Genomic DNA, 21,807 nt, shown 5'->3' with positions numbered 1-21,807 from the left:
ATACCCTAATATGCATAGTCTAGCTGCTATGTCCCAGCCAAAAAACCAACCAAAGAAAAACCACTACACTGCAACTCCATAGCATTTGAAAGCCTTATATTCTCCCTAAGCTATACGAGATAAGTTACATTTTAATTGTGTGTATCAAGTAAATTCAAGTATTCTACATTATGACGCATTAACTTGTATTTCCAAATCTGTTGTAAATCAGTAAGAAAGTTAATGTTTGTGTTTATTTCGGTTTACTCATGTCATTCTGCAGGCAAATACTTTGTACCTAATGCATACCACATTACTGCATGTGTGAAGAATGATTTTACCAAAATGTCCACACATCATCAAATAAAATATTACAGACATTTACCTTCTATATTATCCCACATAGAATCTCCAAGTTCTGACAAAGGAAACTCATGGCCTGTATTCTCAACTTTGCCTCAGTGTTCTTATACTACAAACAATAGTTAAAACATCTATATGTCTCCATTAGGAAGCATCTTGATAGAAAGAAGGTAGGTACCTTTGGCAGGGACTGTTAATCTATCAATGGGTTTGAACGAGCCCTTCACCTCCTTCTGGCTCTTCATAGCCCAAGGTCTTTTGTAGGGATCCAGGGTCTATTTGCAGTGAGAGGCACAGAAACAGCAACGACTTAAAAGGTATTCCTTTTTTCCTTCCTTTTACATGTTTTAAAATAGACCTAAAACCTGGGTACAATGATTTAACAGAAAAGAAAAATGGATCCCCCTCCCTATTTCTACAAAGGAAACCAACCTGTGAAAAAGGTAAAACAACAGGTTAGAATATAAGTGAAAAAACCCAAAATATGTTGTAAAAAAAAAAAGTCCAGTGATAGGCACATAGACATTTTCCATAACTACTACAATTTATACCTCCTTGGACTTTCATTTAAGTATTTCTGAAAGATGGATGTGAGGGAAGGGTGGAGGGGACTGCTCCTAACACATACAACACATACCTGTCTGTGCTTCTTATTGTGCATGTGTGTGAAAAAATCAAACAGGGTCCCACAGATGTGTTACAGGTCTTTGCACCATGATTTCCCGCATCGTAATATCATAAATGTCAGCCAACTGGAAAGGTCTGGTGGAAGTCTTCTGAGGCAGGCTCAGTGGGTTTTTGACTTTTAACAGACGGCTTCTCATTGCTGACTTTTGAGTCCTAGGTTGAACAAAGAAACATTTTTGAGTGCTGCAAAATAAGCATCATAGAATGGACAACCTGTCCAAACTAGGAAAAAAAAATAATAACTTTGCATGTTTGACTTACAAAGATGATACTGCCTGCTTAGTTACCCACAGGTTCATTTCACGCCACGGAGCAGGGAGCAAGACCCAGGCACACTGCAAAGCAGGAAGGGCCAACAACAGGATTCCTAGATGCAGTATCTGGTAGTCAGACTGTCAATATACAGTCTTTAGATTACAAAGAACTAGGGCAGAGGCTTCCCAAACTGTGGGTCACAAAGCCCTCATTGGGGTCACAACCTAGATGGGTGAGAGTGTGTGTGGGGGGTCCCATAGGTGCATCATTATTTGCACCTTGGAGGGAACACAATAATTTGGCTGCGATCATGGGATCACAGCCACCAAAAGATTGATAAGCACCCCCACCCAAGCACTTTTGCCATACCACTGGCTATAAAAGGAATTTTGTGGGTCAAGGATAATATGCATTGAATGTAACCGACTTCAAACTAGAAGTTAGCAGTAATTGTAAGGAGATGTCACCAACATTCTGTTTAGTCTGGCTCACAGGAGACTAAAGAAAAATTAAGAATCTCCTTATGTCCAAATAACACAGAACGATACATTCCTTCCAACACTGTCTACCTTAATGACAGATTACAAGGAACACAATGAATGTGAGGGAACTGTTCATAGTTCATAAATGCACAGGTGGGCATTTTTCAATTGAATGATAAGCTCTAGGGCAAGGGGATATAGGGTGAAGGTAAAAGGGGATAGGAGTAATCTAAGGAAATATTTCTTTATGGAGAGGGTGTGTATACATGAAACAGCCTCCCATGGGAGGTGGTACAGATAAGAAATGTATCCGAATTCAAGAAAGCATGGGGCAAGCACAAAGGACTTCTAAGGAGAGGAAAGGACTGTAAAGCTTAGCAGTTTGTATGGATGGGCAGACTTGATAGATCACATCATCCTCATCTGCTGTCTCTCTCTAACTTTCTAGATAATAATGTGGTATTTAAATTTGTTTTCTTTCCTTCCTAGTTCAACAGTCTAAATGTTAAACTGTCTGGGGGGTGAGAAGAAATGTATGCAAGATGTAGTATTTCCTAGTTAAATAATCTTAAGTGTTAAACTGAAAGATGGGAATAAATGGTTGCTTGAAGTAGTATTTCATCCACTTTGTCAAATAGCCCCCAAACAGTGCATGATCAGCTAATTTCATGTATGCGATTGCATGTGAATTCCAGAATAATGTTGAAACCAAGAGTTCAAGAATATTTTAAGGTAATATTAAATTCTCTCTCACACAGGACGACAGTAAACTCTTTGTGAGACATCTCACAGTATATAAAAAAAAACAGACAACTGTTTCTCTGAGGAAACAAGCTTACTTCTAGTGTACAGAATCTACTTCCATCAGACTATAAGAGAAAGTCTGGGGGTTGAGGGGGCAGAAGACCAAAGCTGGTCATGGAGTTTATGAAACAGCCTTATTTAAGGGCTAATTTTATAAGCAACTTAAGCAAAATAGCATTTTACGTTTTCAAGCAGGTGCATCTATAATTACCCTGGCATACATATAAAATAAAAGTGCTAGGAAAACACTGTCTACTTTTATGTAATACATGTGGAAATATTCTCCAGGGAAGACGAATGGGTGTAGAGGGGCAGGATTAGCAGTTGTGTGTATCTTATACAATAGATGCATAAGCACCAATTCTCACCAGCACATACATGCACAAAGTTACCTATGCCTTGAAGCATCTATGACTAGTTATCTGCAGCTTTCCACCGGGCTATTTTATGAAAGTGAATGTGTTGCCATTATGGAACAGATGCTACATATATGCCTAGGCGCCATGTTATAAAATTCCTCTCAAGACACTTTCAAGAAGAGAGATCAGAACAGCACTGTCAATCTCATCTCAACATCACAGATGGCTGGAATTCAAACAGTTTGAAAGATTTATATCACAGGAATTCTGCATATTATGAAACATGATTTGCATTTTGAGGGGGAGGGTAAATCTGAATGGTTAATTTTTAAACCATGCAGTTGCATCAAGAAACAGACATTAGCTGTCACCATTGCCTGTTAAGATCTGTGTGCTGATTTGGTGATGCCAGCCTTCCATTTTCCTCAATTGTGCTTTAATGCCTCATGCTTTGGATAAAGCACATTTTTATTATACTGTTCCAGAATACCACGTTGCTACCAGCTGATGGCAAACTCATGATTTGTGTCATTCCAGTATTTGTAATGAATCCTGAATTTGACAACTGGTCAAATTATAGTTTTTATGCAAATATACATCCCAAAAAATTGATGCCAGAATATTGATAGCAGGAGAAGGAACTAAAAAATGTAAACTCCATATGATTATTTCCTATCTATGCAGTGGGTTGAAATCTGACAAGTCTTAGAACTCATCAGGAACATGTCTTTTAAAAATGGATTAACATATTAAAATAATTTCATTTGATTCTTCTTTATCACAGACTGCTGTGTTAAGTTATATATTTCTGGTGGAAAAAAACATATTTTAACTGACGTGTATTTAGGCTAGTACTTTCACTATTTTATAAGTGGGGGCCATTTTGCCAAAAACCTTCAGTGAGAGCCAGGAACATTGCTGGACAAAGCAACCAGTGCCCTAGGCAAAGGAGCCTCTCTCTCCAAAGATGAAGTTGACCTGGAGAACAGCTCCCTTTAATGGCACCTGAGCGTCCACCTTGACATCATGAGAGGAACATAGAACAAAATCCATTCTCCCATACTCACTCACTCTCAGCCCTTTCCTCCAAGCTCTCTCCTGCCCATCATCACCCAACACAATTTTTCTCCCTCCACACACTTTCTCAGCTCCATCCTAGTCAGTCTCAAATCCCACCTGCTTTTCCTACCAGTAAATTTGCATCACTCCACCCCTCCCTAAATGTCTCTCCTTCGTTTGTTAATTCCTTCTAATCTTCACCAGAGGCTTGCTGAAGAGGTCACTTCTGGAATGACCTTTCTGCTTCCTTGTGGTATTGTACTGTGCCCAAACTCCTGTACAGTTTTCAGAATCTGGCAAGAGCAGAATGGGAGTTTCGGTACTGTGAGGCCCAAACTCAAGATATACATAATGTGAGAAGAAAACAGAACAGGAGAAGGAACTGGTTGCAAGCTTCCAAGAAAGTGACGGATATTGAATATTAGGGGGAAGTAAGCAGGAGTTGCTCTTAAAGGTCAATGGGAGCCACTATTGACTCCCAGAACTTACTATAAAAGAACATGATTTAATTAGTTTCTTGAGACTATCTGTATGGCTTTGCAGAAGACACTAGATCCGATGCTTGAGCTTGGCTTCCACTCCCTGGGACAGACAAGGGCTGTGAACGCTGAAAAGACTCATTCACAGTCATCATACAGCAGAGACCCTTGCTGGTAAAAGTGTATGGTGCCAGCTGGTTGCTGAATCACTGGGCTAAGCAAGAGGCGGGAGGAGGGGGGTGTTAAAATCCCAGGTGGCTGCAAATAATGTGTTCCTGGCATCAGAATAAGTCAGGTCCATGCCGCTGGGAAAAATAATTTAATTTCTTGAATACTTTCTTATAGGCGACCTCTCTTTTCTTTGTAAGTTGAAGCTGTAAGATCAACATGACCATATCTTCAATTTTCCTCAGTCACCCAGAAAATGCAATAGGCCTGGTAGACAGGAAACTGTAGGATAATCATAGCAAATCAAGTACTTTAAAGTACATATTTGTAGTCTGCACTATTCAGAAACATCCAGACAAGGTGTACAACAATCATACTATGCTTATTCTTGGTTGTAATAAAGTAAATAAATTAAAATTATTTTAAAATTCCACACAAGCCCCACCCTATGATCTAAACCACATAACCATTATATTACAGAGTACCAAACCAAGGATAAGACCCGAGTCTGCAAGCTAGACAAAAAAAAAAAATCTTTACCAAATGTCATATAATTACCACATCTTTTCAATTCTAGTGCAGCTGATTCCATAAGAACTACCATACTGGGTCAGAGCAAAGGTCCATCAAGCCCAGTATCCCATTCCCAAAAGTGACCAATCCAGGTCACAAGAATGGACAGGATCCCAAAAAGTAGATAACAGATTCTGTGTTGCTTATACTCAGGGGCAATCTGTGGCTTTCCTCAAGTCTGATTAACATGGTCTTTTCCTCCAGGAATCTGTCCAAATCTTTTTAAACCCAGCTATTTATTTATTTATTTATTGCATTTGTATCCCACATTTTCCCACCTCTTTGCAGGCTCAATGTGGCTTACAATACTTCATGAGTGGTGGAAATATATTAGAAGATATACAATTAGTGTACAGAAGGATTTTGTGCAACATGAAAATGATAAAAACATGATAGTAGTATAACAAGCAGAAATTGTACGACAGTTCTGTGTGTGGAGGAGTTATGTATATTCACATTGGTTGATTTTTGTGGTAAGCCTTGTTAAAGAGATGGGTCTTCAGTAGTTTGCGGAAGTTCATTAGTTCGTAGATCGTTTTTAAGTTGCGTGGCAGTGCATTCCATAATTGTGTGCTTAAGTAGGTAAAGTTTGATGCGTGCATTAATTTGTATTTTAGATCTTTGCAGTTAGGGAACTGCAGATCAAGGAATGTGCGGGATGATCTTTTGGCATTCCTGGGTGGTAAGTCTATCAGGTCTAACATATAGGCCGGTGCATCTCCGTCAATGATTTTGTGAACTAGTGAGCAAATTTTGAACGTGATGCGTTCTTTAAGTGGGAGCCAGTGTAGTTTCTCTCGTAGGGGCTTAGCACTTTCATATTTTGTTTTGCCGAATATGAGTCTAGCTGCAGTCTTCTGGGCTGTCTGAAGTTTCTTATTTGCTCTTTACAGCTGGCGTAGAGTGCGTTGCAGTATTCTAAATGACTGAGCACCGTTGATTGTACCAGGTTACGGAAAACAGTCCTTGGGAAGAAAGGTCTTACTCTTTTTAATTTCCACATTGAGTGGAACATTTTCTTGGTTGTGTTTTTCGCATGGCTCTTGAGTGTTAGGTGTCGATCGATGGTCACTCCAAGAATTTTTAGGGTGTCCGAAATTGGAAGGTTCAGATTTGGTGTGTTAATGCTGACTGCTTTTACCATACCTTTTGGCAACTAACTTCAGAAATAAACTTGTGTCTAGTGTAAAAATATTTTCTTCTATTTGTTCTAAATGTGCTACTTAGTAATTTCATGGTGTATTCCCTTGACTATTTCTTGAATGAGTGAACTGATCTGCATTTGCCCATTCCCTTCAATCATGATTTTATAGACCTTTATCAATCTCCCTTTAGCTGTCTTCTCCAATCTGAAGAGCTCTAACCTCTTTAAACTTTCCTCACAGAAGAGTCATTATACCCCTTTTTCATAGCCCTTCTCTGTACCTTTTCTAGTTCCACTATATCTTTTTGAGATGCGGCAACCAGAACTGCACACAATATTTAAGCAATACAGAGACATTATGCTATTGTATTGTATTTTCCACTCCTTTCCTAATTCCTGACAGTCTCTTCACTTTTTTGGCTGCCACCACATACTGAGCCGATGATTTAAATGTAATCTCCATGCTGCCACCTAGATCCTTTTACTGGGTGGTTAACTCCCAATGTACAACCTAGCATCATGTATTTATAAGTTTGGGTTGCTCTTCTCTATGTGCGTCCTTTGCACATGTCCATATTAAATTTCATCATTTGGATGCCCAGTATCCTAGTAAGAAATTGTGGGAGGGTTATGTGAAACTATTTGCTTATGATTTAATATCTTTGAATAACGGTGTGCCTACAAATTTATCTCTCTGTTCTGTTTCCATCTGCAGATTATTAAAGCGAAGATACTTACCTGTAGCAGGTATTCTCAGAGGACAGTAGATCTTATATTCTCACAAGTGGGGTAACGCAGGCCACGCTGCCTGGTCCAGATCTTATGACAAGCATAACAGCAGCTTTGTGGAGTGTGAGGTACGCTCCACCACGCATGAGCAAGTGCCTTAATGCCTGCAGAGCGAACGCGGTCACCTCAGTTGAGTATAACAGCAAAAAAGGGAAAATAATAAAGAAGACAACTTCAAGGGGAGGTGGGAGGGACTGTGAGAATACCTGCTACAGGTAAGTATCTTTGCTTTCTCCGATGACAAGCAGGCTTCTGTCATCTCACATGTGGGAATCCCTAGCATCCAGGCTCACGAAACACAACAAGCACTGGTCAATTAGGCCTCACAATGGCGAGGACATAACACAGATTAACCTGAAACTACATACAATCTGAATGACAGTGCAGCCTGGAACAGAATAAAGTGGGCCTAGGAGAGTAGAGTTGGATTCTAGAACACAGATTCTGAAACACTGTCTGCCCAAACCTGCTGTTACGCCAGGCATGCCGGTCAAGGCAGTAGTGTGATGTGAATATGTGGACTGAAGACCAAGTCGCAGCCTTGAAAATTTCTTCAATGGAGGCTGACTTCAAGTGGGCTACCGACACAGCCATGGCTCTGACGTGAGCCATGACATTACCCTCTACAGTCAGCCCAGCCTTGGCATAAGTGAAGGAAATGCAATCTACCAGCCAAATTGAGATGGTGCGTTTCCCAATGGCAACCTCTATCCTATTGCGATCAAAAGAAATAAAAAGTTGGGTGAACTGTCTGTGGGGCCTGGTCTGCTCCATGCAGTAGGCCAATGCTCTCTTACAATCCAAGGTGTGCAAGCTGCTTTTGCCAGAATGGGAAGGAGGTTGGAGAATGTTGGTAAGATAATTGAATCGTTCAGATGGAACTCCAGCACCACTTTTGGGAAGAACTTAGGGTTCATGCGGAAGACTACATTGTGATGAAACTTAGTATAAGGTGCATACACCACTAAGGCCTGAAGCTCAATGACCCTACAAGCTGAAGTAACAGCCACCAAAAAAATTACCTTCCAGGTCAAGTACTTCAGATGTCAGTGGCTCAAAAGGAGCTTTCATCAGCTGGGTGAGAATGATGTTGAGGTCCCATGACACATTCGGAGGTTTGACATGGGGCTTTGACAAAAGCACACCTCTCATAAAGCGAACTAGAGGCTGTCCAGAGATGGGCTTACCTTTTACATGGTAATGGTACGCACTACATGAACTAAGATGATCCCTTACACAGTTGGTCTTGAGACCAGACTGAAGTAGAAGATATTCTAGCAGGCTTTGTGTAGGGCAAGCAAGGGTATCTATGGCCTTGCTCTCAAACCAGACGGCAAACCTCTTCCATTTGAAAGACTAACACCTCTTAGTGGAATCTTTCCTGGAAGCCAGCAAGACCTGGGAGACAACCTCTGAAAGACTCAAGGAAGCGAATTCTAGGCTCTCATAACTCCAGAAACAGAGGAAACCATATTTGCCGCACCCGTACAGCGAGATCAGAATCATGCCACATCCGGACGGACTCCTGACAGAGTGTGTGATCTGGTGCCCCCCCTGCTTGTTGGTATAATACATAGCAACCTGATGTCTGTTTGAATGAGCACAATTTGATGAGACAGCCGATCTCTGAACGCCTTTACAGCATTCCAGATCGCCTGGAACTCCAGGAGCTTGATCTGAAGATTTGTTTCCTGGATGGACCAAACACCTTGGGTGCAATGCCATTTACATGAGCCCCCCAAGCCCAGGAGAGATGCATCCGTCATCAGCACCTTTCGTGGTTGAGGAGTTTGGAATGGAAATCCCAGAGCCAAACTGGATCAAATGGTCCACCACTTAAAGGAATGTACAAGCACTAGGGACACTTGGATGACATCTTCCAGGCTCCCCGTGGCTTCACACCACTGAGAAGCCAGGGTCCATTGGGCTTATCTCATGTGAAGACGTATCATGGGTGTAACACACACTGTGGAAGCCATATGGCCCAATAATCTCAACATCTGCCGAGCTGTGACCTGCTAAGAGGGTCGAACCCTGGAAGCAAGTGCGACAAGTGTATCTGCTCTCGTCTCCGGAAGGTAGACTCCAACCTGTGTGTCGAGCAGGGTTCATATGAACTCCAATCCCTGGGCAGAGCGAAGATGGGACTTGGGGTAGTTTAAAACAAACCGTAGGAGCTCCAGCACCCGAATAGTCCTCTGTATGGACTCCTGAGCAGTATCCTCAGAGGTACTCTTTTCTAGCCAATCGTCAAGATATGGGAACACATGAACTGCTAATCTGTGTAGCAACACTGCAACTACCGCTAGACATTTAGTGAAGACCCTGGGAGCTGACGCGAGGCCAAAACACAACATGCAGTAATGAAATTGATGTGTTTCCAAGCCAAAATCAAAGATGCTTCTAGTGGGCTGGAAGTATTAGGATGTGAGTATATGCATCCTTTATATCCAGAGAGCATAGCCAATCATTTTCCTGAATCATTGGAGAAGGGTGCCCAGGGAAACCACCCTGAACATCTCTCAGACTAGGAATTTGTTCAGGGCCCTCAAGTCTAGGGTGGGATGCATCCCCCCCCCCCCCCGTTTTCTTTTGCACAAGGAAGTACCTGGAATAGAATCCCCACCCTTCCTCCCCTGGTGGAACGGGCTCAACCTCGGGGGGGCCTTCAGAAGGACTGAGAGATCCTCTGTAACTACCTGCCTGTACCGAAAGCCAAATGAGCAAGCTCTCAGTGGATAATCTGGATGATTCTGATACCAATTGAGGGTATATCCGAGACAGACTATTTGAAGAACCCACTGGGCGGAGGTGATAAGGGGCCACTTTCTTTAAAAAAATTTCAGCCTCCCCCTGACCGGCAAGTCATCTGGGACTTTTACTGCAGCTATGCTCTGCTGGAGCCAATCAAAAGCTTGCTTTGCCTGGGGAGCAGTAGGGGCCTTAGGTGCACACAGTTGATGTGAAAGAGCGCGCTGGGGCTGAGCAAACTGGTGAGCCGAGGGGTTGTACACCTATGCCACTGACAGTAAAAGCGACTCCTCCTTGGCTTGAAAAAAGTCCTCCTAGCTGAGGAGGTAGATGCAGAAGGCGCCTGGCGGGAGATAGAAGAGATGGCATCAGTATGTTTCTTGATTTGGTCTGCAACCTCCTCAATCTTCTATCCAAACAGGCTATCTCCCCAGCATGGGAATCAGCCAACTGCTGCTGAACAGAATATTCCAAGTCAGAAACACGTAGCCATGACAGTCTGTGCATTGCTATACTCTGGGCAGAGATCCTGGATGTCACATCAAAAGTGTCGTAAGTGCCCCTGGCCAAGTACTTTCGACACGCCTTCTGCTTATTGGCCAACTTGTGAAGTGACTCGACCTGCTCCAGAGGGAGCATCTGAGCCAGGTCCATCAACTTGCGCACCAAGTTTTGCAAGTAGACCTTTGTAAACAGCTGGTAGTACTGTGAGATGAGCATTGAGACCTGGAACATCTTTCTCCCAAATGAATCCAGGGTTCTAGCTTCTCTACCTGAGGGCGCCGAGGCATAGTCCCTGGAACTCCTAGCTCTTGAAAGCGGATTCCACCACCATGCAATTGTGAAGCAACTGAAGCTTATCAAATCCAAGTGTGCTGTGGATCCACTACATGGAATCGATCTTCTTGGGCAGTACTGGGACTGATAGAAGGGACTCCCAATTCCTAAAAAGAACTTTCTGGAGCACCGCGAACAGAAGCACTGACGAAAAGGCAAAGAAAAATACGCCACGCCAAAAGGCACAAAAGAAGCTCCCGGACTGAGCAAAGTGTGGAGATGGTGAAAAAGTACACCCTCTCCTCACTGCAGTAAAAAAGCAACTGAGGTGACCACGTTCGCACGGCAGGCAGGAAGGCATTCACGTATGCACAGTGTAGTGTGTCATGCGCTTCACAAAGCTCTTCTTATGCTTGTCAAAAGATCTAGACCGGGCAACGCAGCCTGCGTTACCCCACTCCATTTCTGGCCGTCTTCAAATCTAAGCTAAAAGCCCACCTTTTTGACGCTGCTTTTAACTCCTAACCCTTATTCACTTTGTTCATAACCCTTATTTTATCATCCTCACTTTAATATTCCCTTATCTCTTGTTTGTTCTGTCTGTCCTAATTAGATTGTAAGCTCTGTCGAGCAGGGACTGTCTCTTCATGTTCAAGCGTACAGCGCTGCGTACGTCTAGTAGCGCTTTAGAAATAAGTAGTAGTAGTAGAATAGATAGGCCAGCTTGTCCTCAAAGAATAAATGTTAGCGCCAGTCCTAGTACATAGTGCTTTAGCACTCCATTATTCACGTTTTCTCATTTAGAAAATTGACCATTTAACCCTACTCTTCTCATCTAACAAGTTACCAAACTAGAGTAGAAAAAACTGAGAAAAATCCCTATAACCTCTACTACAGGAGGATGAATTATTGAAAGAGATACGTCCTGCCCTGCCAATGTTGGCTTCTGACATGCAACTAACCTGAAGCAAAAATTTGTGAAAACCAAGCTTGAAACAGAAGATCAAAAAGAAGAGAATGGCACAAGCCCCTGCAATATATCAAGCTACAATTGTGCCAGCACAGGACCTCCCAGTTACCCACATGGGAAAAACATTAAACATAAGGGGTTCTTTAATATATATAATTCAATGCAGTTTCAGGGAGGACAAGAGCGTAGCAGGGAGTTAATGGATTCCTTTGTTTCAGCCTTTACTGAGAGTACTATAAGGGAACTACGTATGTTGGAAATGTTATCTAATGAAGACAAATTTGGAGGAACACAATAAAACCTCCAGTAAATCTATAAGATGCAATGGGGAAAATTGATCAACTAAGGGGTAGTAAATCACCTGATTTGAATGGCATACATCCCAGACTATTGAAAGAACTCAAAAGTGATATTGCAGACCTACCATTGTAATTTGTAACCTGTCGTTTAAAATTGTCTGTGGTTTGTGAAGATTAGAAAGTGGTAACATAACTAATTTAAATAAATAAATAATTCAAGGTATGATCAGGAAACTACAGAATGAGCCTGACATCTGTGCTGGGCATAATGGTAAAAATTATAAAGAACAAAATTATTAAGCATATAGGTAATTATGATTTTTAATGGGATAGAGACTGGATTTAGTCAAGGGAAGCATTACCTCTCAAATCTGCCACGTTTTTGAAGGCATAAATAAATGCGCATAAAGGTGAGCTGACTGATGCAGCTTGTTGGGATTTTATGATTCAACATTTTTATTGATGACACAACAACAAAGACATAGCAAACAATATAGTCATGTGAAGAAACAGTGTGTTTTAAACATGTAAAATGTATTGGATATTTTCCTGCATTATGTTCTGAAGTGAATTTCTCCTCTTTGGCCAGCAGATGGTGAATGTTTATGCATAAAGCTATTACAGAGGACCTATCTGTCTTTCTTTATTTGGCACACAGATAATAGGGAGTGTCTGTAGTGATGCAACCAGTTTTTATTTGAAATTTGACTGCTCTGGCCTCTGATTGGCCTGGAGTTTTGAAAATTACCTAGTGCTGACTGTTGCTTCAGTCTTAGCCGGAAGAAAGAGAGACAGATCTCTTCGCTGAGGTTCGGTGAATTATATGTCCTGATCTTCCCAGGTACTGTTTCAGTATATAGATGTTTAGTTAGTGTTATAATTGCAGATTACCTGTTATTGTTTGACTATTTGCACTATTTTGCTCCACTGTTCAATATATTTAGAGAATAAACATAATTGTTCAATCCGTTTAGACAAAACAGGATGAACAAACAATTATCAGTCCAAAGAATCCTGGTGGTTTGTGTACTGGGTCTGTGAGTGTTTTCTGGAAACTGTGGGACCACTGGGAGTATGGCTCCAGTAACCTAGAAATCACTGGGGATAATTTGAGTGCAGGATACTGCTCTCTGCTTTTAAAATGTTAGTGCCAGCAGCTGAGTTCTGCCCTAGTTAAGTTGGAGCCCATCTTTTTGGAATATACTCTCATTTCTGCAATGTTACCCAGTTCCTAGCAAATCTAAAGCCATCTTTTCTCTATCATCTTATCTACGCACTGAGACTCTGAAACTCTGCCTATCTCATGGGTTCTGCATGTGAAACAAGGGAATTTCCAAGAATGAAACCCTAGAAGTTCTGGAATTCTACTTTCTACCTAGAAGCCTAAATTTAGTTTCCAGAACCACCTCCTCACACATTCTTATATCACTAGTGCCCACAAGTACCAGGACAACCAGTTTCTCTCCAACACTAAGATCTTATCTAGGCAAGTTATCAAATGAGGTTCACATCCACCAGCCTCCCAGCTAATGATCGAATCACCAGCTACAAATAAATATCCAAACCCTTCCCCTCCCAGACACATGCACTCGGAGATCCATCCTCTGTGCAAAAGGATGCTGCATCACCTGGAGGAAAGGCTATGGCTACAGGATCATTTCCTGCTACACCAAGGTGATGTTCTCCTTTCAGGTGACCTTGCTCTTTCACTTACTATTATGTTCCTGTAGGTCACCTCTATAAACCTCTGCCTGCCTCAGCTTCTCCAGGGTTGCTATACTATTCCAGCCTCCAGAGCTTAGACTCATTCTCTGAGAGGAAGGGGCCCTCTGTACTGAATATATACACAAATTCTCACTGATCACCTACACATCATTGCTAGACTGCAGCCTGCATTTTAATATCATTGGGTTGTTGGCTGTTAAAGATATTAAGGGGTTAGGGACATTTAATATAAAGTGAAGTCGTCCTTCATATTTGGTGTGCTTTTTGTTGATTTATCACGGCCTGCTTGCAAGTCATTGACTAATCTATTAAGTCAAGCTTACTCCCTGCTTTTTAAGTCCCAAATTAAATCACTGTAAAAGTTTTACCCCTTGTCCTCTTAATGAGGATAACAGATTATAAATAAGAAAAGTGCTTGGAAAGAGTGGGAGGCAGGAGGGGAAAAGAGACACAAAAGGAACTCAAGACTATTTCTTTCAGTTACTACCATCTTACCTTAAATCTTTTGGTTTTCAGAAAATTAACACTGTTTGTAAACTAACCAACCTCTCTTCTCTCCAATGCTTCAAGTCCTCAAAGTTCCCAAAAAAGCAACGCTCACTTACCTGCAGAGGCACCACATGCTCTTAATACTCCCATCCTTCATCTGCTCATTCTGGCCATAACAAAAGCATTATTTTAGAAAATGCTCTACATCTAGTTTCACATTTTCCAATTTCTCTTACCAAGATACAGTATTTCAATAGCATTAGTAGAATATATCTGGCAAAGAGATTGTTTTGATAAGATGGGCCAATTCCAAGTAATGTTTCAAATGTCAATGATATAAAATCTTAAAATGAACTTGAAGTATCATCAGAAGCCAATGCAGAAATGTTAAGATGGGAGTTATTTCCTCTTGTTTCTTGTGATCACCCTTGCTGGCCCATTCTGGATTATTTACAGTTTAGTGTCTTTCTAAGTAACCCTATAAAGACAGCATTACAGCATTGCAAGTGTGATATTACCATCACTTGGACTATTATCTTAAGGCCTTAAAGATCAATTACTGGACAGAGATATATTGCCATTCTTAATTTCACCAATGCTTTGCACCCACTATTTCACCTTGGTCTCAAGAGCAAGCTGAGTCCAGGATCACTCCAGGACTCTTTCACTAATTAGATAACATTCTAACCTTTAGTCTTGAAAGGGGAGAATCCCTTACCCCAAGAACACTTTCCTACCTACAGTATCTCCTTTATATCCTCAAGTTTTAATCCATGAACTTGTGCTAAAACCTACATAAATCACATATGAAGCTCTCTTGGTCTTTCCCAATTATCATGGTATCAATACTGAAAATGAATATCAAAATCTGAATATCTTCTGTACAGATGAAAATTTTCAACTCCTGAAGTTGATATATATTACACAAAACTGGAGCAGGTGGCAATTCCCAATACTGACATGCTTATGCCTTGAAGTACTCCCTCCCCCAATTCCTCTCCTATGCCATCTAGAGGCTGACAATTTCAGTTTTGGCACCAAAACAGACCCACGATCTGTATCTGTTTCAGCTGAAACTGTAGGTGTATTATCGGCTGAAACCAAAACAGCCCTGAATCCCTCAAAAAGGAGGAGCCCCCCACTCCCTTCTCCCCCAGGCCTAATTTATTGGTCGTCTAGTGGTGAAGTTGACGACAGGAGCAATCCTACTTGTTCCTGCCCATAACAGCTCCAATCTTAACATGGCTCCTGCAACATCTAGTGGCAGCCACTTTGACAATGGAGCAAACATGAGCAGAAGTGCACTTTCCCCGACTGCCCCACTATACTGATTATAAGGTAGGTCCGGGGGTGGCAGTGCATTTTCAGCTGAACTGAGAGCTTCTCCTCTCCCCCCTGACCACAAGCACAATCACTTTCTGCCACCCCCCCCCCCCCCCCCCCCAACCGAGTGCTGCCCTTCGAGGGCCTTCCTTAAAAGCTCTAATAGTCTAGTGGCCTTACTAGGGCAGGAGCCAACTCTAGTTGCTCCTGCTGGCTTTGTAATCAAAATGGCTACTGCGATTTCCATGTAAGGTTGCAGCAGCCAGTTTGAGATTGGAGCCAGCATGGGCTGAAGCGAATGAGGATTGTTCCTTCTAATTTCAAAATGGCTGCTGCAAGCTCCCACAGGAGCCATTTTGATTGTGGAGCTGGCATGGACAGAAGCAACTGGGGATTGCTTCTGCGCCGATTAGACCACTAGGGCTTCTAAGGTAGACCCAGGGAGGGCAGCTTTCTGCCCAGAGGAAAGGGGGGGGGGGGTCCCCGATAGTACTGCATTTCAAAGCTGCTAATTTTGGCCGCAGATTCGTTTCTGGACACCCTATATTTTGTCCATAACCACAAAAAGTTTTGACTGCCCTCTACCGCCACCTATTTTGCATTCCCAGTTACTTCAGTCTGTGAGCTAACCATATATCAAAAGTTACCAATAACATTAACAGCACCAATGAACATGAGTTCTGTTTTTAGCTCACCCAGAATAACTGTCTCTATGCTAAATCCAGTTGTAAAACCAGACTGAATTTCATCAAGGCAGTTATTGTTTCCCAAAATAATCTCTTAAAGTTGGGCTGTAATCTTTGCTTTCACCAACTGTGGAACAGTCATCAGATAAGATACTGAGAAAGAGCTTAAAAGCTTGCAGGTATCCTGAACATTTTTCAAAAAAAAGTTCCAAGATTTTATCTGGAGGTCTTTTCAGTGGCCATAACAGGCATGATCACTACAATTCTCCATTCAAGTTACCAATTCCCTAATGTTTTTAAGTATAACCTTTACAAGTGATTTAAAATAGGCAGAGAATCTCCTTCCTTACTTCCCATCTAGTTTCAGAATTCTATTTTTCCCCTAAACTTCATCAACTTAGAATGTAATTAACATTCTCCCTTGTTCTGTATTGATTCATTTTGAATATCCATAAATTTTGTTTTCAAAAATTCTGCAAACTCCCGAGAGTGTGAAATGTACTCATCTCACATCCTTCTTAGAATTATACATATAATTCTATAGACATATTCACTGCCTCGTGATACTCTTGAAACAATTGTGCCCATTCAGCTTGGTTTTGCTTCATTTTGTTTCTGATGACACTGAGGTTTCAATTGAGCAAGTGACAGGGTAAACTCTGAGGTTCACTATAAATTATTTCAACATTAACTGTAAAGCCTGATTCATAGTTTTATTCTGAACTAAGCAATTCTTTGAGACACGCCCACCCTTTGGGTCAAATACTAACTGTAGAACTTGTCAGTATTTGAACCTCTGCAGACAACCAGTTTCGTGAGAGAACAATGACAAATACCTATGGGTCTTCAAGGACAAAAAAGATCTGACCAGGCTTTAATTTTTCCAAGTGTCAATCAAATTACAAGCACCTCTCTCTGTTACTACTAATACACTGATATCCTGAAGCACAACCCACTCTTCAAGCTTTTGCTTCTTGGACAATGGTAGAAAAATCATCACAGCAAAATGAATGACTCAGTGGAAAAGATACTGACCAATGCATATCATGACCACATTATTAAAAAAAAAAAAAAAACAAGGAACACCTTATGGGATTTCAAAGGGGAAGGAAGGTAAACCTGAGGTGACCCAACAAGCAAAAAGAGTAATACTGACTACATGCTAAAACCCCAATGAGATGAAATATTTGGTGGGATCCAAGGGAAAAAAAAAACTGATGGGGGCCTTATGCAATGATGCCAGTGTGGGAAATCTGCACATGTATGGATCACTGGTCTTGAAAGCCGAGAGCTTTGACTACTTTTCTCCAGTCTGGGCTCTGTCAGATGTCACCCACAGAAATTATTGGTTTGTAATTGTGGTCACAAAAGGGAAAAAATAAGAACCTACTGGGCCTGACCTATAGATTAATAAAATTAATTCTCTGTGGGTTCCAATATAGCAAAGATACTTACCTGTTGCTGGTGTTCACTGAGGATAGCCTATTCACACATGGGTGATGTCATCCGATGGAGCTCTGGTGTGGACGCTGATTTGCTAGAGCTGGAGAAAATTCTAGCAGCGTTCCACTGTGCATGCGTTGGTGCCTTCCTGCCCAACAGTCAAGCGCAAGTCCCTTAATCAGGTGAAAAGCATAAAAAGTAAACTAAACAACTCCTAGGTGAGATGGGAGGGTATGTGAGAATAAGTGGCCTGCTGTCCTCAGAGAACATCAGCTACAGATAAGTATCTTTGCTTTCTCCGAGGACAAGCAGGATGTGCTATTCCCCACATGTGGTAAGCCCTAGAACAGATTCACTGAAAACAAGAAAGCTAGAATAATGGAGTCTCAAAATGTTGAGAACTGTAATGTCAATCAACCTGAAACTATATACATATTAGCTGCAGGTGCAGCCTGGAAGAGAACAAAACAGGACTTTGGACAGGCAGTTTTGCAGAATTTGTTCGGTGTCTAGAATCCAACTCTACCCTCCTAACTGATTATCGTGTAGAGTGTCCTGATCCAAACAGTAGTGGGAGGTGAATGTGCGGCTGAAGACCACATTGCAGCCTTGCAAACCTCCTCTACAGAGGCAGATCTCAAGTGGGCAACCGACACAGCCATGGCTGACATTGTAAGCCGTGACATGAGTCAACCCAGCCTGGAAATTAAAAAAAAAAAAAAAAAAAGAAGAAGATGCAGTCTGCTATTCGATTTGAAAGAGTGTGGTGGCTGATGGCCACCCCAACTTGTTGGGGCCAAAAGAAACAAAAAGTTAGGTGGACTGTCTATAGGCTGAAGTCCGCTATAGATAAAAGGCTAAGGCTCACTTGCATTCTAAAGTATGTAGTACACTTTCGCCTGGATGGGCAAAAGGTCTGGGGAAAAATGCTGGAAGAAAAACTGACTTGTTAAGATGGAACTCCGACACGACCTTAGGAAGGAACTTGAGATACGTGCAAAGAACTACTCTGTTGTGATGGAACTTAACATATGGTGGGTGAGTTACTAGGGCTTGGAGCGCCTTGATTCTGCAAGTTGAAGCGACCACCACCAAAAACACAACTTTCTAGGTCAAAAGTTTCCGATGTCAGGTATCCAGAGGCTCAAAAGGAGCTTTCATCAGCTGAGTGAGGACTATGTTGAGATCCCATGACATAATCAGAGGTTTGGCAGGGGCTTTTGTCAACAACAAATTTCTCATGAAGCAAACAACTAAGGGCTGCACAGAGATGGACTCACCTCCTATATGCTGATAAGCGCCAATTGCCACTAAGATGAACCCTTACAGAGTTAGTTTTCAAGTCGGGCTCAGAGAGATGCAGGAAGTATTTAAGCAGTTTTTGTGTACAGCAGGTGAGGATTTAAGGCCTTGCCCTCATATCAGATGGCAAACCTTCTCGGTTTAAAAGAACACCATCTCTTAGTGGAATCCTTTCTGGAAGCCAGTAAGATACAGGGGACACCTTCAGGCAATCCGAAGGATTCAAGTTCTATGTTCTCAGCATCCAAGCCACGAGGCCAGAGATTGGGATACAGAAGGGATCCCTCGTTCAGCATGAGGAGGGTCGGAAAAAAAGTCCAATCTCCACAGATCTTCTGTTACTCCAGAAGAGGAGGGAACCCTATCTCCCCAATGTCAATAAGGAGCAATCCAAATCATGGTGCCTCAGTCTTGTCTGAGAGTCAATAAGATCTTCTCTGAGAGGTATTGGAGGGAAACGCATACAGAAGTCCTCTCCCCCCAATGCAGGAAAGGCATCTGCTGTGTGACCAGAGCCTGGAGCAGAACTGAGGGGCTTTGTTGAGGTGAGTGGTGAAAAGATCCACTGAGAGGGTGCCCCACTCTGAGAAGATCTTTCTGGCTAAGCCCATGTTGAGAGACCATTTGTGTGGTTGCAATATATTGCTCAGTCTATCTGCCAGGCAGTTGTTCTTCCCGGGAAGGTAAACGGGACAAAGGCTCATCTTGTGAAGGAGAGCCCATTGCCACATACCCACCGCTTCCTGACACAAGGGACATGAGCCCATACCCCCCTGCTTGTTGACATAGAACATCGCAACCTGGTTGTCTGTCTGAATTTGGATAATTTGGTTTTTGGAGTCAATCTCTGAAAGCCTTTAAAGCATTCCAAATAGCCCATAGCTCAAGAAGATCAATGTGAATGGACCACCGACCTTGGGTGTGAAGCCCACCCACATGACCTCCCCAACCTTGGCTGGATGCATCCATTGTCAACACCTTTTGATGTGGTAGAATTTGGAATGGGAGTCCCAGAGTCAAATTGGACTGGAATGTCCAACAGAGAAGGGCGTGAGCCAACTCTGATGGGATGCAAATGACATCCGTTACGTTCCCAGTGGCTTGAGACCATTGGGAAACTAAAGTCCACTGGACCGCTCTTACCATGAAAGTGACATGAACTGTGGAAGTCATGTGGCCCATCAGCCTCAACAGTTGCCGAGCTGAAACCTGCTGCTGCACAGCTGCAAGGCAAGTGCTACCAAGGTATCCACTCTCGCTAGAGGAAGGCAGGCAGGCCCGAGCCTGCGCTGTGTCTAGCAGAGCTCCTATGTACTCCAATTGTCAGATTGGATGAAAATGGGACTTTATAGGATAATTTATAACAAACCCCAGTAGCTCTAGCACTTGAATAGTCATCTGCATTGACTCATTTGCCCCTCCTGAGTTGTGTTCTTGACCAGCCAATTGTCCAGATAAGGAAACACATACACTCCCAGTCTGCGTAGATAAGACTGACTACCACCAGGCACTCGGTGAAAACTCTGGGGGCAGATGCTAGGCCAAATGGCAGAACGTGATACCGGAAGTGGCATTTCCTTACTCGAAATCTGAGATACCTCCTGTGACTGGGAAGTATCGGAATGTGGGTATAGGCATCCTTTAAGTCCAGAGAGCATAGTCAAGCATTTTCCTGAATGAGAGGGAGTAGGGTGCCCAGGAAAATCAATCTGAACTTCTCTTTTTTACCTTTTACCATAAATTTGTTCAGGGCCTTTAGGTATAGGATGGGCCAGAATCCTCTCCCCCCCCCCCCCCCCACGTATTCTTGGTTGCAAGGAAGTACCTGGTATACAACACCTGTCCTTCTCCCCTGGTGGCAAGGGTTTGACCGCTCAGACCTGCAGGAGATTTTCACCCGCAAAAGGATGGAGATTTCCTCTACAAGTACATGCTTGTGCAGAGCGCTGATGTAAGACAGTGGGCAATCTGGAGGCGGTTGACATCAAGTCAGGCATACCCACAACAAACTATCTGAAGAACCCATTGGTCAGAGATTATATCTGTATTGGTAAAACATTAGCCTCCCTCCGACCAGTAGACCATCCAGAACGGATACTCTTTGGGCGGCTCTGCTCTGCTGGAGCCAGTCAAAAGCCCATGCTCTGCTTTAACTGGAGAGCCAGCTGGGACAGAGCTGGCGAGGACTGGGATGCTGGCCCTAAAATGTACAGCACCGCAAACCTCTAGTAACACTATAGAAATGATTAGTAGTAGCAGTAGTGTGGACCGGGTTGAAGGCTGCAATCTACACCTTTGTGAGTACTATGATCTGCATTTCTGTCCAGTCAAAAATATTCTTGTGAAAGAAGATGCAGATGGAGGTTGCCGACAGTATGCATTGTGTCTGTATGTTTCTTAATAAGGTCAGCAACCTCTTCCAATTTCTCTCCAAATAAACTGTCCCAGCGGCATGGCACGTCCGCTGACCTCTCTTGAACACCTTGTTCCAGGTCAGAGGCATACAGCCATGAAAGTCTGAGATACCCCCATACCAGAAGAGTCTGGACACAACATCAAAGCTGTCATAAGTGCCTCTTGCTAAATAATGTCTACAGTCCATCTGTTTATTGGCCAACTGGCGAATTTCGGCGGCCTGATCCGCAAAGGAAAGAGTCCACCAGAAGACTCCAAACAAAGACTCATGTAGAGCTGGTAGGACTGGGTACAGGCAACAAGCACCAAAGTCTGAAAAGTTGTCCTCCCAAATGAGTCCAAGGTTCTGGCCTCTTGTTCTGGGGGGCACTGAGGCATCAGACCAAGAGCTCTTAGCTCGTTTGAGAGCAGATTTGACTACCAAAAAGAGTGACAAAGCAGGTGGCCTTCTCAATCCGGGAGCATTCTGGATACGGCACTGCGTAT

General features: G+C 42.6%; 1 protein-coding gene across 1 annotated transcript in view; it reads right to left on the bottom strand.

The window, feature by feature from the left end:
- Positions 1-21,807, bottom strand: part of ZNF318 (zinc finger protein 318) — a 118,835-nt gene that overhangs the window by 11,629 nt on the left and 85,399 nt on the right. Inside the window, 5 exon segments of the mRNA XM_030194587.1 lie at positions 521-617; positions 980-1,035; positions 1,038-1,079; positions 1,082-1,118; positions 1,120-1,182. Coding sequence (XP_030050447.1) covers positions 521-617; positions 980-1,035; positions 1,038-1,079; positions 1,082-1,118; positions 1,120-1,182 — 295 coding nt within the window.

Source organism: Microcaecilia unicolor, chromosome 3 (assembly GCF_901765095.1).
Source record: "Microcaecilia unicolor chromosome 3, aMicUni1.1, whole genome shotgun sequence".
In the NCBI taxonomy this organism is placed as follows: Eukaryota; Metazoa; Chordata; class Amphibia; order Gymnophiona; family Siphonopidae; genus Microcaecilia; species Microcaecilia unicolor.
The sequence above is the reverse complement of the archived record's forward strand: the minus strand, read 5'-3'. Positions and strand labels throughout refer to the sequence as shown.